The 18,886-nt window shown below is 40.3% G+C and overlaps 1 protein-coding gene across 1 annotated transcript; it reads right to left on the bottom strand.

Annotated features, from left to right (window-relative positions):
* Positions 1-1,101: 1,101 nt before the first annotated feature.
* On the bottom strand, positions 1,102-8,421 carry LOC137914194 (probable G-protein coupled receptor 149). Its single transcript, XM_068757799.1, has 5 exons — positions 7,492-8,421; positions 5,779-5,959; positions 5,156-5,649; positions 2,163-2,306; positions 1,102-1,614 (listed from the first exon to the last, which is right to left on the bottom strand). Exons 1-5 carry the CDS (start codon positions 8,419-8,421, stop codon positions 1,102-1,104), a joined length of 2,262 nt encoding a protein of 753 aa, XP_068613900.1.
* Positions 8,422-18,886: the final 10,465 nt, after the last annotated feature.

The raw sequence follows: 18,886 nt of genomic DNA, 5'->3' as shown, positions 1-18,886 counted from the left end.
TTAAATATAAATGGTTTTATCCTGTCCTGTAGCGTAAATTAATTAACCTTTAATGACATCGTTATTCCGGGGGATGATAAATAAACCACACAAATACTGTGCCGATGATGTGTTTTATTATATGGCAACCAAACAGCTATTATAAAAAAAGAGACAACATAAAACAAATGTATATACATATATTATAAAGATACTCTGAAATACCTATTCTACTGCACATGTAAACATAACTATGCATCCGAGGAACAGATATGCTCATCTCACCGAAGTTCAGCTATCCACTAAAAAATGTCTCTGAATAACAATACAGTCTAATGTATTCATGTCCTGAATCAATGCATGTGTTTGTCCTCAGGTGGCTCTATGACTGAGTAAGCAGAGATAATCCCATAAAGTTTTTTTTTTTAACGTACAATCATATGCTGCCTATATACTGCAGGACATTATGCACACTGGCCTACATGTTTAATTGCATTGAATGTGTTCTGAAGGCATAAGTATCTTGTTGACCTTTTCTTCACTTATTACCTGTACCCTTTGTCATCTCCTTTTCCTACCGGTTCCTGCATTTTTTTTTTACATTGATAGAGGGCTATCTCTCTCATTTGATAGAATTACCACGCATAGTGCAATACATCATGGTCATAGTGTATTTAAACACCCATGGCCATGGGGTGAGTCAAACACATGGGTCACGTGACTCCTTGCAGCTGAGTCATCAAGGACGTAGCTTCATTGTAGATGTCAACAGAACTGAACCTCTGCTCGCCGCTTTCCGACTAAGTGAGTTCCTTGCTGTATCTATTCCATGATGATAGGCTGGCCTATGGCGAGAGGCAAGGAATGCAGGATACTATAATGTCCTTTTCTCCCTTCTACTCTCCAATTCCTTTCGCGCTTTCTCCCTCACACAATAAATGCTTATCCCTTTTTCCTTACAGACTCTTCTATATACATGTGCTGTCAGGATAGCATCTGACAAGGACGAACAAGAATAATAGATTATAACAATTAAGTCTCTGTTTTGATCACCAGTATTTCCTCTTGAAGGGTGACCAGAAGGAAGTAATTGTGGAAAGATTAGGATATTTCTTCATCTTGTTACTCTTCTTTGTCCACAGTTTGCTTTCTGTAGGCCTCATTCAGCAGTTGTATCTCCTCGCGATAACCCGAGCTCTCCTGCGTCTGCCGTCGGCTGTTCTGTCGGTGCGCCTCTACAGTGTCAGGTATAGTGATATTGATGATATCAGCCGCTGGGTTGCCGCTGCCTGGGATGGTCAGAGAGTAGGAAGCTGTCTCACCCAGGTCGCAGGAGACAAAGCGGTTTTCCCTCCGAGAATATCGCAGCGACGGTGAGCGGGCGTGGATGGAGGACTGGCTGATGTTGGAGACGATGGAGACGCTGTCCATGGCCTCCTCATTGTCACAGATCTCCAGGACTTCCAGGTGAATCTTCACATTGGTGTCGCCCACACCGGCTCGTAGACCAAGCCCCAATCCAATATCGATGCCCATCCCTACACTGCTGACATTCCTGTCTGCAGCCTGCGCTCCTGAGGCTGGGTCGTCTCCACTGGGCTCATGGCCAACTGATTTGGAGCGATACACTTCCACCTTTGAAGTAAGGAGAAATATTATAAACAGCAGGGCGCAAAAGTTTTTATTTTTGTAATTTATTCAGTAATCTTCGTTTTTCCAAAGGAATCATTTAAATATTCTCATATTTCATTTTGGGACTGGTTGAAAACCACAAGGTCCAAATGTTCCCACCGATATTGTATAAGGCTGGTTGTTTTATCTCACCTCCCAAATCACTCCACTTCAATATATAATTGATATTTACTTCTAGATTACAATGATAATTTAAAGAAAAAAATAGAAAATATGTAAAGTTGTTGTATGGGTTAATAGTTCTAACAGTGTATTTGATAGATATATAACCCAGCTTTGCATAAAGACTAGCAGAAGTTGTCTCTTCAAAATGAAAATACAAATCCCTTTTAGAATTGCTGAAACACTGCATATTAAACGTACATATGTTTATGTAACCGGAAACATTTAAGCAAAAAGTAGTTTATTGGATACTAACGATTTTCATTCCTTTATTCACAAGAACAGAAAGCGGTTCCGAGATCTAACTTCACATTTAGGAAGGTTGTTACCTTCTTGTCATTGTTGGGGGAGATTTTGAGTCCGTCGCTGCTGACCTCATAGGTGGACAGAGAGAAGGTCTTTCCTGTGGGGGCTTGCAGAGAAACGGTGCCCTGAAAGGCACACAGCGGGATTGATAGACCACCGGATGACCGCTACATAGAATAACCAGGGAAGACAACAGATAAAATGTTTAGTCAACATCAAGCAGAGCAGCTTAATGTATGTCTGAACCTGGCTGGTTTATTCATAGAGATTTCTATTTAAGATTTTAACAAATTCTATTTTGGCGTATGCATCTTGTCATTTTCTCTTATGTTCCTATTGCTCAAACTAATTTAGTTTAGCCTTGATGTCATGCACATGGAAAATGAATGTGCTGACCAATTATCTTCATCTTAGTTAATGAGGCTCTCATGTAAGAGGCCTGTCAACACCACTCTGTTGTTACAATGAGATATCAGGGCTATAGAGAAGCAACCAGGATAATGCAGCTTCATGGGTAGGACGGGTAGCAGGAGCTAGCGTAGCACAAGCAGTGTCTCCCTTGAGCTGGTCCCAAACCTGGATAAAGGCAGAGGGTTGCAGCAGGAACGGCATCCCGAAAAACACTTCACCAGAATTAAACATGCAATCAACTTTAAATATTGTGGGGAATTTCCGTATTTAGATGGGATTCCACAACGTAATTACATGCCGACACCACTAGGAACGCACAACATTTAGTTTGTTGTTGTAATGACTGATTTCAATTAAACGCATCACAACAGTGACATCACACAACACAGATAAACATGGGCTTAGATTGGCTGGGGCGGAACCCCCACCTTGAGGGGGACGGACTCATGGACATAGAAAGACACGGACGCGGAGAGCGACCCTTTGTTCGGACCTGAGACAGACACACGAAACAGGATCAAACCTCAGCGCTGATATCCGAACTAATTGTACTGATCTGTTAATTTTATAAATGTCTTAATCTTAACCCACATTCTCCTCATTGAATACGCACCCACGATGGAGAACAAGAACCGGAAGAGGGTTTGGTAAAACCCTACAATATTAAAGACACACCGGATCACAGAGGCTAATCAGCTGAATAATATGGCTAACATTATCATGCCAACATTTGATCATGTGAGCATTATGCATTTGTTAGTATGCTACATGCTACACATATAATAATCCCTTGATACTGGCATGGTGTCTATTGATTAGGGCTGATTTATTTTCCTGCCAATTCCAAATCAATAATAAGCTTATTTTTTGCCTCATTGCTGAACATTTACTTGCAGTTTTGTGTGTGTTTGCAGAGGGGTGAACGACATTCAGCGCCAGACATCTGAATGTGCATTAGAGTTCCATTTTGCCTCTGGGAGCTGACTTGCGAATGCCCCTCCGGTTATGTGCTTCCTAACAGAGAGTATGAAGTCACGGAGAGGGTAAAGATGTCTTTAAGCTCTAATTCCATCTCTCCCTGTGGACGCTGAAGGCGACAAGGGCTGGCGGTAAGGAGGACAGACGCTGGGTAATGAGATCTAGCCTGCTAACAAGGAAAAAACACAGCCGCGAAGTGGTATAAATCACAAATCTTATACTTATACATGATGCAAACCGAGCTGGAGATGTATGCCTCATTAATTTTCTGTCTCCTGACTCCTTTCAAACTTAGAAGTGGAATATAAACACATATAAATAATATAGAAAGTGTGTGCATTTTTGTGTGTACGCATGCACACTTGCATACATCTACATTTATTCAAGATAATTTTACAAGCTCATGGTGATATTCAACTAAAAGACTTGTTATCCCAGCCATTATTTGCAAGGTTAATATATGTGGCTGCTGCTCCGGAACAGATCGAGGCTCGCTTTTTCATCTGTGTTGTTATCTCCAAAGCCAGGATGCATTCATCATTATGCCTTTACTGTTCTGCTTTTGTATAACTGTTCAAATGGATCTGAAAAAATACAGAGAAAATCAGGCTTGTTGTATTACAGGAGCACAGGTTGTCATCCACAAAGAAAGAGATGTATTAAAATGAATAATTGGATATTAGTGCATGCGCCTAACAAGCTCCATTGTTTATGCGTAGTGCTCTTTGAATTAGCATACAAAGGAACTATAGAGACTGAGGGAAAAAACAAAACAAAATTCAAGCACAAGTTTGGGTCCTGAGAGACAGACTTTACTACATTATCTGTAACATACGTAGTATGCTTTTGGTTGCTCTCAAAGTTGGAGTTTTTAAACCAAATAACAGCAATCCCTACAATCTCACCAAACCTGCTAAATTAATGAGCCGCTGTCCCTGGACAGATTTTAAAAAGTCTGCCCAGCAGCACTGAATTTATATTTGGCTCTGAAAGACAAGGGAGAGACAGCTACTACATGTGATAATAAAATGCTGTCATTAATTAATTTACTCCAGTGATCAGAGCCATCAATGTGGCACAAGGAGAGGAGAGGAGAGGAGTTCTAAACCATTTGATCTAAATCACAAACACATCTCCCAGTTCTACCAGTCTGATTATATAGAGGCATATTTACAGATGCAGGGTAAACCCATCCAGACACAGGCCAACCAACAGAGTCGAACAGACATTCGAACAGTCACTGACCACACAAAAATGTGCACAATTATTTTGAGACTGGCTGCATAAAGAGAGCATCCTCCACTAGTGGTGTGTACCTTTATCTCTGTACTGGTGTGCTGCATTAAGACAGCACTTAATTTCCTTTGAAACAAAATGTGAACACAGAAACCAGATTGAAAATCTGTTCATTGTATGGTCCTGAGAGAGGACTCTCTTCAAAATGATCCTTTCTAAAGTGCAATGCCATATGTTGGATGCAAATGCAGCAGTGGGTTGACTAGATGAAGAAAGCAACAGAGTGCGAATGTGGGAAATCAATACAAGCCATCCTTAAACAGAGAATAACAGACACAAGCCTCTAAATTACCTCAGCCTAATAAAGCGACTAACATGGACAATGGGCTACCTGTCTGGTTGTTCGCTCTGATTTACTCCTGCACCACTCCCAGTCTGTCAGCTCGATTTTCCGACACGTTTCATGTGACAGCCTCCTCTCCGACCCCTCGAACACAGACAGCATGTCGGCAAGATTGCAATCCTGCTCCCGGTCATGAGCGGATACGCAGCAGAAGTCCCCATCATCTCCGTTGGTCTCGTGGGGGAGTGAAGGGCAATCAGCCAGCGACTCTCCTCCACCAGCCACGGCTCCCAAAAGGAGGTCCGCATGAGAAGAGCTGTCCATAGGGCAGGAGGTGCTGAAATCAAAATCAGGCCCCACATTGGAGAGGCCACCACTTTCTAGGGGCTCTAAACGGGTATTGGGGAAGTCACAACTGAACAGGCTGTGATAAGCTGGTTTCTCAATGGACAGACTGTTGTGAGGCACGGTGGCATGTGACAACTTGTACGCCCCATAACCTTGTTGGAAGGAAATGTTGAACTCAAATCTTCTTTTCACTGCTGTAAAAAAAAAAAAAGGTGAGAATGATGTTACAGCACTATCATTAAGAAGAGGCACAATTTACAATTGGCTCATTGCGCAAATACTTGCTGGTGTTTTGTGGTCAATTCTATTATGTAAGGATTTACCTGAGGGTTTTTGTGTTGGCTGCCTCTTGCAGTTAATGAAGCAGCCACATGGCATGTGGATCCAGCGCTCAGACAGCACAAATAATGGAGTGACCGCAGGAGCCAGTAGCGTGAGAAAGTAGCTCAGAGCCTCCAAGGATAAGCTGCGTGCTTTCAGAGCATGGCGCACCAGCACCAGAGTCTGTGAACGATAGGGGAGAGGAAATTAATTCACAGAACAGTTGGTGATTCATTATGAATGAGGAAGAGGAGAGAGGGAGATTGATGGCTTCAATATATTACACCTCTTACCTATACTGGGTGTTTTTTTGCCTTTTGCGTTTTTAAATTATCTTTTCACTTTTCAGTTGAAATAGGGAAGCTTGAGAAAAATACACCACAGTGACTTCCTATTTAACTGCTTAAAGCCATATTAAAGGACATTAAATCTATAAAATCATACATTCCGTCAGTTCTTGGAAAATGAAACTGTTCGTTTTATGATTTGTTCTGTGGCAGGTTCAGGATTGTGCCGATACTGACTTCATTGTCTTTGTGGAAAATGATACACCACTTACTGGAAGCACAGAATTCAATTTAAAAAAAATATTTTGAAAAACAATCTTAGGCCGAGATCACATTGAGATTCACCGCCACATCTGGGGCACTAAATCAAATCTTCACTACTCGTAGCCCTGAAACTATAATCTAAGGTGATTGGATTTATAAAGGAAAAACATTTTATATGGTGGAGATGTCTTGGAGATAAATGAAACTGAAAATTGCAGACACAAAATCTTTGACAAGTTAAAGAGAAACAAGACGAAACAAAACAAAACAATGTCACATTGTTAAAAAAAGTCTCAAATGTAAATATTGAGAATTCTCTTCATCTTGAGACCTGATTATTGCAATATAATTATGTAGTTCTTTTGCTAATTTTGTGTTGCAACATTGGAATGTTGTTTTTGTTTTTCCGTCATGCACAGCAGCTATCATTTGAAATGTCTCTTTTAGGTTGAGCAAGAACAAACACCGAAGCAGTGGGAGACATGCACAGCATTTTGTAAGGAGACACAGTGACTGACATTCAGGTGCTGTTCAAGACAAGAACGTTGGACTGATAAGACACTGGCTCCTTAATGACACCCGACATGACAATATGACTTTAACTACAGGTGAAGGAGAAGAAATATAAAAGGAATTTCATCATTCTTTTTTTTGTCAGATTCATTCTTTTGATTCTTTTAAATGGGTGAGAAGTTGATATATTTACAATCGTTGGTGTTGTACTATGATAATGATAAATATAGTCATACCATCCCAACTGAAAAAGCATAAAAAAATGCATCCAACAAGGAAATTAAATCTTAAAACTAATTCTTGATTAGCAGGGGATCAATAAATAAAGAATGGCTAATGTACAGTATTAGATAAAGTGGTTCTTCGGCACGCCATCGACGCCGTGGACGTTTTGTAAATAGTTTTTTTAGACATGCACAGCATTTTGTAAGGAGACACAGTGACTGACATTCAGGTGTTGTTCAAGACAAGAACGTTGGACTGATAAGACACTGGCTCCTTAATGACACCCGACATGACAATATGACTTTAGGTGAAGGAGAAGAAATATATGTATGTACAGTATTAGATAAGGTGGTTTGGCAGAGCATTGAAGTGCACAGGCCTGTGTTTTGCTGCTGTAAAATCCATTCTTCTTCAAGCTATACTTACCATCATTGGCATCCATAAAATAACTCGAACCACAGCCAGGATCAGGGAGAAGCGTTTTTGCGCGAACACCACCGGTGTGTCCTCGACAGATGCTGGGGAAATGCAGCTGTTCTCTTTCTCCCTGAGCCCCGTCCCGGATGAACTTGGGCTCAGCTCGTTGTAGGCGCCGAAACATCTGCTGAGACTATCCCTGGAAAACGATTGGAGCTCACAGAGGGGAGCGGAACCACTTAGTCCCCTTTCCATGGGGTGTAGCAAAGTCCTTTGGGGCTCTCTGGAGCACAACAGCTGGCAGGTTAAGGGGATGAAGAAAAATAACAAGCCGCAGAAACAAAGAGAATATAAAGAGAAAAGCAGCAGGATGTAAAAACTGTCGCTGTCTGGAAAACACCCCAAAGAAGCTGGCGTAATGCTGCCCCACCCGCACAAAGGTAACACACTGACGACCAGGCTGACAGCCCAAACACCGGCGATGGCCCACGTGACTTGTAGGGGTCGGCGGACAGATTGAAGCACTCCAAATCTCTTAGTGACATAAAAAGTGTAGGCTGCAATAAGACAAGCCTTCATATTGCTGGAAACAGCCTGGAACACGTAGAGAAGTCCGGATAAAGTGCACAGGCGGCCAGAGCCTCCTCCATCTGCCCCCCACTGCAGGAGCATGAACAAGGAGAGGGGCACCACGCTGAGCAGGTCGTCCACCGACATGGACGCCACGATGAGGCATAAGGAGGTCTTTCTCCTCATCCGGAGAAGAGAGCGCAGCGAATACGCGCCTCCCACGAAGGTAGCAGCGGCGATGGTTGCGCTCAAGCCGAAAAGCAGCTGGCGAATGTGCGATTCCGCCCCCGCGGGGTCCGTCTTCTCGTCGGTGGCCGTGGAAAGGTAGCTCTGGTTGGGCGCCGGGGAGCTGAGGTGCGTCGTGGACATTTTTATGAAATTAACTTCCCTGTCTTTGGGCGCTTTAAACTGGTAAAAGTTTACTGTGTTGCATAGTTGTGAAGAATGCACAACATGCGCCGTATCTCTAAAAATAATAATAATAATAATAAACACACAGTGGGGATGATGAGAGAGACACGAAGAGACTCCTGCTCCGATAAAAAGAGCCGTCCCGACTTGGAGCCTCCGGGTGCCGTGGTGCGCGCAACTGGAGCGCCGCTTAATTCCAGCAGTCGATTTACGCGCTGCCGTCATCGCCGCTTCTTCTCACGTCAGCTATCAGCGATTGGGCAAAACATGGCCTGGTTCATTGCGTCAGGCTGCGTTATCGTAAGAGTCTTTAGTCTCGGGTCAAGAGAAACCCACCGCCCCCCTCCCAGATTAGGGACATTTCACCGCAACTGATTTTAAGTGAGAAAATAATTATTGTGGGTAATTCCATTTAAAAGCAAACAACCTCTGCACAAATGTTATGTTCGTGCAACCAATTTACAGCAGACGAGCCTTCTTTTAATAAAACATGTTTTTAAATAAAAACTTTCTAGCTTATTGGAGTCAGAATTAAAATCAGAAGGTGATTCATAATAAAACCAGACTGAAAACAGAGTCAGCTTTTAGAGGCATGTACAGCACATCTTTTATACTATACGTGCTATGTTACTGTCAGAGTAGAACAGCGCTCTGAGACAAGGACTGCTGGACACATTCACAGCATTGGAGTACTTCAAAATCAAGTTCTTCAACGCTTGCTGACTCAAAAAAAAGAATCAAACATAAGGGAGTTCGACATGGGTTAGAAAATGAAATTCTATATCTGTCTGTGGTCAGTGAGAGTCTATACTCTGGAAGTGGCCTTGTGGCATCCATTCCTGTTGCGTTCAAGGACTTTCAGGCTGAAGGACTCCTCATTATTTATATGGTTGCATGGATGCTCATTTGTCCTCATTGTGGTCAATATACCGTAAATGAATGAATGAATGAATTTTGGACTCATTCCCTTTATGCAAATGTGTCAGGGCTTTGCATGGCGACAGCCAACACTTTAAGTTTATTAACCTGATGTCATATTCTCATTCACTGATCAGTGTCAGTCTCTGATGTAGCTTAGCTCTTTCAGCCTTGCACAGCTTACACCAAAGTGACCGTGAAACAAGACTGTAAGGGCAAGCAACTTTATGTTTTGCAATTGAATTATAGTTTGCGCTAAGTGACTTACAGCCAGTCAGTCTCATGACTAGACTATCCAGGGGCCTCGAGAACTCATGGAGAAACACAAGAACAAAACACAACAAACAAAGGTGCACAAACACACACACACCCTCGCTGAGCTCATCCTCGCACATGAAGGTGACCTACTTTGTGTGTGTTTGTGTGTGCTGCACATCACAGTAGTGGTTTCATGTGAGCATTAAAAGGCAGAAGGTGAAAGTGTTCTGTAAATATTTTCATTGCCTTGTAGTGCATCGATGAGAAATTGAGAAACAATGATCAAATGGAATGTGTTCAAATATCTGAAAATGTAACACTGTCAAAAGGGATCTCATCATGTATTCACGACAGAAAGACTGAAAATAAAGATGGCCAGATGAATACAAAGAAAGGAAGAAACAAAACTGCAGAAGTAAATATTTATTCTATGAAAATATGTAAAATTAGTCATGTGTTTTTAAATCTCTATATTTATATATATCTATAAGTCATGAAGTAGTGCACTGTCAAAACAGAAATGTTTAAATTATTAAATGTTCCTTATATTATAAAGAGCAAAGCAAAATTAGCAGTACCTCTCATCATTGTACAAAATATGCGATTTGTGTATAATTGTGACAAATCTACTTTCAAATAAGCGGTCAAGAAGATGAATGAATGAATGAATGAATAAATGAATGAATGATTTAAACTGAACAATCACAAACAGAAGTGCTGCCGGATGACAATCAATCTTCCAAATCAAACAAATATATTTTCCTTTGCAAAATGGCTGAGTTTCAGATGTTCATGTCCACCGATTTATAATAAGGTACTGAGAAAAGATGAGCAGACTCTCTGCAAACCGGATGGAACTGTCCATTCATTCCCTGTAGATTGTGGAGGCCTTTGTAGAGAGTTATGACTCATTAAATCTGTGAAATGAGGCCTGTTATAATGAGCGATAACAACCTTGTGCAACACATTAAAAGGTATTGCCTAAAATATGGCATTTTAATTGCTATGTCCACTTTAATAGACCATTAATGAACTCCGATGAAGCAAAAAACAAATTATATTCAGACTAATAAAGCAAGGGTTCACTTTGAGAGCAACGGTCATTCAATTGATCATTAATTGGTTTTAATCTTATCTTGGAAATGAAAATGAAACAATGGAAAAGCTGTGAAGTAAAACCTTCTTATGTTAGCCACAGCTCATCTGGAGTGTAAAATGAAATCAGCTAATCAGTGATAAATGAATTTAACATGTTGCAGACACTTCAGTAGATTCATTATTCATTATCTACATATGCTCATATTTCCATACATATCTGCACGAGTTACATTGCAACTACTTGTGTGCTGGTTTCTGTCGGTCAATCTTAAATTCAGCAGAGCATTTAGTTTATAGCTTTGAAGTGTAAAGCAGCTGGAGCCCTAAACACACACAGAGTCGACAGAGTGCATCATGATCCGAAGTCTCATCAAGCACGATGTGGCGGCTCTTTGGGCAGAGGCAGAAGCAGAATTGAAGATTATATCTGCATTTGAAAGTGATGGTGCCACTTGGGAAAACAATGTCTGTTGTTGTCCATCCAATGGGATTTGTGATGGGCAGAGGAGGGTCAGTGTCTGCTGTGGAGGAGGGCTGTAGAGGAGGTGGGGTAGTATGGGAGAAGTGTGTAAAACAGGTGGCTGGAGGCTGTTGGACCTTGTTGTGCATGGTTTGCTTTTCATCAGCTTTTTTTGCATAGCAGGGGAACAAACAGTCCACGGGAAGGGTCCTCAAAGATGAAGGAGGCTCAGTGTACACAGTGATCCTGTTAGTGTGACAGGATAGAGGGGAGGCAGACCCCTATAACATTCCTTCTTCTCTGTCCTCACCATGTGCTGGAGGGGTTTTGCACTCTGCTTCTCTGCAGTCCCCAGACAGTCAGGAGGCTCTCAACAGGGAGATGGTGATGATTGGAGGTGGAAGGCTCATTCTCTTCAGTTTCTGCAGAAAGTGAAGGTGATGTTGTGCCTTTTTCATGTGTCAAGGAGATTTATTCCGCACTGGCGTAAAAAATTACATGATGAATGCAACTTTTATGGGGGGAACAATCTAAATGTGCCATTATTTTATAGTGATGGATTTTTAAATTAATATTTACTCTGTAATGATATGTTAAGCAATATAATGGTCAACTGCAAATTACAATTGCTTTTATTATTTTCATTATCTTCCTAAGGTTATATGCTGCTGATGAAGATGCACTTTCACTTCTCGGACGGTTCTGAGCCCTGACCGTGAAAATCTGCCAATACAAAGCAATAATCTGATGCCAATTATTAATCAATGAGATCTTTGCCTGGGATTTTTTTCAAATATGAATAATCATATATTACTTTGATATATTAAACAAAATGTAACAAATAAATACATAACTACAAATACACAGAAATGTATTGCAGGTCTAATGTTTTTAAATGTTTGACTTTTTTCCTCTTCTCTCTTTTGGGTTTGTTTTGTGTAGCTTCCTTTTCCTGTTTGTGCTAGGAATATAAGGGTCTTTACAGGACAAAGGTTTTCATTACTATAAAGGTTTTCATTTAAAAATATATTGATAAATAATGAGGCTACAGAAGTCTGACTTCTCTAAATGAGTGGGCACATTGAAGAAGGTCTCGGCCCTTCCAGCTATGAATTTCATCTTTGTATTTCATGGATGGCATCACGCTGCATTCTTTATAGAGACACAAAGAGTAGATACAAAGCAAATATTGTAACTCTCATGGGTGCACGCTTGATTTGGCCTGAAGCTGAAGACACCATTTACTTTTATATGTGCTCCTACAGTTTTAGAGATCAGGAGGAGATATCCAGAATTAACATCAGAAAAAAGAAAAAAAACAGATGCTTGGGTAACCAAAGGACTACATCTTTCAAAGACCAGAAAAATCATTAACTTTTAAATAATGTTATTGCCAGGTCATACATAGTATTTCCACCAGATGGACCTGTAATACTGCAGGATTGCTGTCCTAATGTATCAGTCAAAATATGTAGCCAATAAGTGATGAACATTATTATCATAATCTCCTGAACTCATACCTGCTTTTCATACAAGTTGGAAATGTTGTTAGAGATATGAAGGGATGCTGACAATCAAGTGCAGCTACATATGGGTCGCTGCCACAGCCCTATAGGGACAGGAATCATCAAGGCACCTGACTGTGGAGAAATGCGACAAATTAGCCTCTTGTTTTTTTAATCATCACTCTGTAAGAACGTGAAGCTTCCAGTCCGACAGCCTGTCTTGCACTAATGACCCTGCAGAATGCCCGGCTTACTAGAATCAATTACTGGAGGAGGAAAAAAAATATTTGGCAAGAATGCAATTAGCTGCATCATGCTTGCGGAGTTAAAATTATGGAAAAAAATCTATCTGATGATTGATAATGATGATTATCTGTTATTTGTTTTCTTGTTATTATTATAGAATGAAAGATGGCATTAATAGGAAGGACAGAGAGAGAAAGAGAGAGAGCAGATTAAAGGACAGCACAACCTTTTTCTGTGGCGGAGTCTCCCTTCTCTGCCTGTGTGCATGTTGTGTGTATGTTTCTACATTAATGAGCAGACCGGAGATTATCATTAGGTTTCATTAGCATTTCTCCCTCCCTCTGGGTCCCATTGTGTTCCCCTTCCTCCCACTGATGAAGGCAGGGAGAGAGTGGCAGCGTGCATGGCTCACTCTCAGAAATTAACGAACGCTATATGTCTGGCAGTGTTTTTAGAATAAACTGACTCTTTTGAAGTTAGACATCAGATAGCGTTTCCAGAGAAAGGCGTCAGCTCGAACGAAGGAGGAAAATGGGAAAGTGTGTGAGGGGTAAAATTACGAAGTATGAGACAAAGGTGTCAAAAACCTTGAGTTTTGCAAATTATGTAGACAGATACATGCTTTAATGTTCATAATCAAGCATATCAAATGGGATTGAGCCTTTATCTAAGTGTTTTCTTTACTGGCATCCATGCATGAGCTTGGTTGTCATCCAAATGCCGCTGACAAGCATGACTTGGAAAACCTTTTAAAACCTTTTAAGCAGATGAGCCATCAAACTTGAGTGCTCCTTAAAACAGTGCAGACGTGTACTTCCCAACAGATTAACTGGTAGCAGGTTTCATTTTGTTGAAGTATATCTTCAGTCTGGGTCTTTCCGCCCTAAAATAGAGGATGGTGGCGTAGTGGTTAGCGCTGCTGCCTTACAGCAAGAAGGTACCAAATTTGAATCCTATCTGTGCGGAGTCTGTATGTTCTCCCCGTGTTTGCATGGGTTTTCTCCGGGTTCTCCGGCTTCCTCTCACCTCCAAAAACATCTAATTTAGATGAATTGATTACTATGCAAGGACAATAAAGGCTTTCTATTTCTATTTCTATTTCTGCTCTAAATCGTCCGGAGTGGATAAGTGTGTGCGAATGGTTGTGTGTGTTTCTGTGTGGCCCCTCGATGCGCTGGTAAGGCATTCGGGGTGTAACCCCCGCTTCTCGCCAATAGCAAGCTGGCATTAGGCTCCAGCAAATCCCTTCACTCCGTAAAGTGAAAAATCTGACGAAACTGAATGAATGAATAAATATAATAAGACTTTCATCACAGTTTATGGTGGAAATGATCTGGTTTCATTAGAGAACATTTCAGATCAGAGAGTAGAGGGCAGCTCTCAGTAGTTAGCTTTAACAGATATCAATGTGCTGCTTGCTACTGTACTTCATCTTCATGGAACTTTAACCCTATATTTGCTGTCTATTTTCCATGATTAATGTTATCCTGTCTTACAGCTGAAACTGAGCAAAATGGAAAATTCAAATCACATTAGTCCCATAGTGTATGGGAATACAATAAAGTAAAGGTCAGTTTGTCTTGCCTGCATTGACAGTTCAATGTCAAACATAGTTAAACATTTCCTGTCAAAGCATTTAGGATTTAACACAAGCGAGGGGGAAGAAATGGAGAGTGTAATCCCAAGTGCAGTTGTAGGAATGTCACTGGCAGTTGACAGATCCTGTTGGCGCACAAAGAAAAACATTAGTTGAAAAAGCATGATATCCATTTGTGGAAACGAGAACAAAGGTGAGCAGATGCTGGTCCGAAAAGCGTTTTTGTCAAAAAGTGCATTAGCTTCAAAAAATCGTACCCTGGGAGCCAGTCAAGGCCCTACACTTTGATCAGAGGCCTCTTTCAATCATTCCGTCTGTATTCTTACTTTACAGTACGTGACCGTTTAATGCCACAACCTGAGCCCTGCTGAAAAATCTGGTGCGACGGAAGAGTAAATATAAAAAAAAGAACCTAATCTGTGTTGAAGTCAGTTCCTATTACGATCAAAACATCCTGTGCAAAAACCATATGGCCTGGAGTTAATATTGTAAGTTGGAGTCAGGAAGGTTTTTTTTTTAAAAAAGCCAGTATATTTCATAGACAATTTCTCATGATCAACATATAAAGTGCTTATAAAGTTTAGTAGAATATATTTAACACCATCTTTGAATGTCATGTACAGTACATCCTTTACATACAAATATTTTACATTAAAATATCGACTATCAACAAGAACACATTTTGGCTTGTTGTTTGCCTGGTATTTTATTCTGTGTTGTATTCACACTGTAACTGATGGATAATACGTTTTCAGAAGTTCAGATGCTCAGCTTTTTATCTGGAAAGTTATTGGCTAAACGGTTTAATTAGTCAAATTGATTCTTGGTGCAGTATGAAAAGAGAAAACACAACTCAAGCAGCATCGTATATAACCGAGTTAGCGATCACAATACTTTTCATTTTACTTGGTTAAAGTAGCACAGATTAATCGTTGAACTGAACGAGGCGCACCTGTTACACAACTCACCTGATCAGCTCCTGCCTATTTGGACCTGCCTCTCTCCTGCATGATACTGCAGTCTCCATGAAGATGTAGTTAAGAAAGAGACCAGACGAGGGCAGTAATACGCTTGGTGGTGTCCATATTACCCGAAATAAAGAAGAAGTAGGAGAAGTAGAAGAGGAAGAAGATGACGACCTGACTTTCTGGAGTCTGGACAGTTCTCTGCCAAAATAACCTCTCTGTTTCATCAGTATTTTCAGCCTCTCCCGTTCTATGTGTTGTCCCGTATTCCCTGGTTCTATATTAAATACCTGAGGAAATAGATCCAGTTGAAATCGGGGTACATTTTCACAACAAAATTATTTTATTTTTGGACATTTTCAATACTCTCTTATTACGGTATTTCATTATTACCTCCACAAAGGAGGTTCTGTTTTTGCTGGCCTTCACCAAGACACTGTGGAATTAGTAGTGGGCAAACAGATGTGTTGTAACTTCAAAAGCTACGAATCTAGATACAGAACAATCTGTCATTACTGAAAGTGTGCTTTTTGTGAATAACTTCTAAACTAATATTGATCAACGTGAATCAAGTTGATAAAGTTATGTTTTCATGGTTAAGGAATCTAAAAATGTAGATAAAAATAGAAAAGCACTCAGAGAGTGCAGACCTTCGCCATGTGGATGGTCTAAATCTAATTATAAAGGGAATGAGCTGTTTGAGTCACCTGTCTTTCAACATCAACAAGTTCAAGCTCGTTGTGACAACGCAAGTCGCGGCAAGTGAAAAGGATAACAACCAAAAACAGGAAATGATTCTACCAGTGTGTCATTTCGATAGCTACTAAACTGACGATTATAAAACGCAGTGATGCACATTAGGATGACACAGAAAAAAGAGAATGAAAGTTCTCATCACAGATGCTATATGTTTCTACCTGTGTGTGTGTGCAATCGTATATATGTCAGGGGCAAATACTTCATTCCTATCAGCTGAGCAGTTGATGCTTGTTTTATAGGTTAATTGTAGGTACTATGATTCAGGTCATGTTTATCCCCAGGAAAGATAGACGGCACATAAATGTTTGTATGCATATATAAATAAATCTCCTTCCTCTTGTGTGAGCTTAGCAGAATTTTCCTTCATCCACTTCATCTTAAATAACGAACAAACAGCAAGAAAAAACATAAATATATACATTTAAAGCTCTTGATTTTTGTGGTGTTGTAATGAAAATATTAAGTATGTTGGGACTGGGGTGCATTTTCCTCTTTTACATCTGTGTCTGTTTTTGCTTTTCCATTTCTTGCTGTCTCATGACCTCCACTAAATCTTAGTCTGACAGCCCCTCTCTCTGAGTGACAGTTATGAGTGTATTAATGTGCATACAATAAATCAATGAGTTCTTTCCCGTGTGTGTGTGTGTGAGTGGTTCTGTCCCTTGTGGTAGAGTGCAGATGTTTATGTCACAGCAGGTTAAGAAGAAAGCGTCATATTTCCCAGTAAACAGGGGTGGGGGGCATCTGAGTGATCCTGATTCAACCAAAGACGCATCCTTAACCTTTTACTTACATTGCATTTTATTATTATAAAACATATTAGCTGATAGCGTGTGCTTTGTGCCTTTACATCAATCAATCACGTTTTATTAGTCTTGTGGTTTCCTTCCTAATAAAACTCTTTCTGTGGACTATTTCTTCCCTGGAAAGTAATTATGAACAGTGGCTGCCATTGGATAGCAAAACTGCACGGTCACCATTAAAAATTCTGATGATAAATCAAAACAGATTTGGGGTAGCTTAGCACATAAATTCCACCAAGCAAGAGTTCTAACCACATCTGCCGAGCCACCAGGGAACAATCTGCCTCTAAATGTTACTATCACAATGTTCATGTTACTACTTGACGGCGTGAAATGCTTCAACATCCAAAGAGATGTGGAGAGACTGCATAAAGCCGTCTGTGTTTGCACACATTCTTTTAATACCTGTATCACCCGGGGAACAGGGCAATAAAAATCCAATATTCACCAAAAGTCCAAAACATGCTGAGTTTATTGACACTGAACAAACCCCAAAAGATAAGGGAGAAGGGTTAGGAGTTTTATGTGAGGCATGCTGACAAAATGTTGGAAAATGTGATCACAGAGGTTGTTCTGTCAGCAAATGTGAACATCCCTCAGACGTGTTGACAGCTACTGTGAATATTGTTGTTATTTCAGCTTCGCAGATATTCAAAAGCTGAACATACTAGCGGAAATCCCTCAGTGGAGACTGGAGCTATGCAAGAGCAGAAATAATCTAATATGGCTGGTTGCGATGGGGGGGTGTCGGCTTGTGCAGATCAGACATTAAGGCCATGACTTTATGAAATATCATAATGGTGTGTATTGATGAATCCATGATGCTGTCCATGGTGCTGAGAGAGCAGAAAGATTTGTATTTGAGGCTTTGTCTCTGAGTCTCAGACGTCTGTCAGTATTTGTTTCCGGTTCTAAAATATCAAAACTATTTGCTATGAGTCTTAAATTCTCCACTATACAGTAAAAGTGACCTGTTTTCTTTTTTATCAAGCAGTGTTTTGCAATGGATGGGGGATTATGGAGACACACTGATGTCTTGATTATTCCAATATTACAAGGGCAGTTGCTTTTAAATCAATTAAACACTAATCCCTATTTCGATTGCATTCTGATACAAGAGTGTCATCAGAATGGCAAATTGATACATACTTTATTTACCCTTCCACCAAATTTCATGAAACTCTATCAGGTAGTTAATATACAACTGGTAAAATAGTCATAGCTCCACCTCTTTATCTGGATGCACTCTTCCATAGAACATGCTCAATCCCTCCATGCAGGATCATGATAATCCATTTAGCAGTTAATGTCTTTGGACAAAAGCATCACTCATTCAGATCTAGTCAAACTTTGATGGATTGCTCCTTGTGACATGTGTTTAATCTAATCTCCTTGTTTTGTGTAATCCTGCTAACAGATAAACAAACAAATACCAGTTTAACAAACTAGAAAAGTACTCAGAGATCGCAGACCTAACCCTAACCTAACCTTATTGGATTTACACCATCCACATGGTGATCTGGATCATCATTAAAAGATTAGAAATTGTTCTTGCTATCTTTATACACCAATCATGAAAAGTAAAACATAGGTCAATAATTAACCAAGATATTGAGGAACATATTTTGAAGCTCCATTGACTGCAATGTTAATAAAAATTTCAATGTGATCCAGAATCCAGGATCTCTTCTGGATCATCACCAAAATGTAATCATTTGTTTCTGGTAACACTCCCAAGATTTCCTGAATATGCAACAGTCACTTTTACTTGTCATGGATTCTGGATTTACTTACTTTACTGTAAATTATACATT

This window comes from Brachionichthys hirsutus, unplaced genomic scaffold (genome assembly GCF_040956055.1).
Source record: "Brachionichthys hirsutus isolate HB-005 unplaced genomic scaffold, CSIRO-AGI_Bhir_v1 contig_955, whole genome shotgun sequence".
Taxonomy (NCBI): Eukaryota; Metazoa; Chordata; class Actinopteri; order Lophiiformes; family Brachionichthyidae; genus Brachionichthys; species Brachionichthys hirsutus.
The sequence above is the reverse complement of the archived record's forward strand: the minus strand, read 5'-3'. Positions and strand labels throughout refer to the sequence as shown.

What these genes read in the sequence shown, in the direction of transcription:
- LOC137914194 (XM_068757799.1), bottom strand. Translation starts at nt 8,421, where the DNA reads ATGTCCACGACGCACCTCAGCTCCCCGGCGCCCAACCAGAGCTACCTT. An exon ending in TTTTATGGATGCCAATGATG is followed by an intron (nt 5,960 to 7,491) that starts GTAAGTATAGCT and finishes TATCGTTCACAG; the next exon opens with ACTCTGGTGCTGGTGCGCCA. An exon ending in CCCCCAACAATGACAAGAAG is followed by an intron (nt 1,615 to 2,162) that starts GTAACAACCTTC and finishes CTTACTTCAAAG; the next exon opens with GTGGAAGTGTATCGCTCCAA.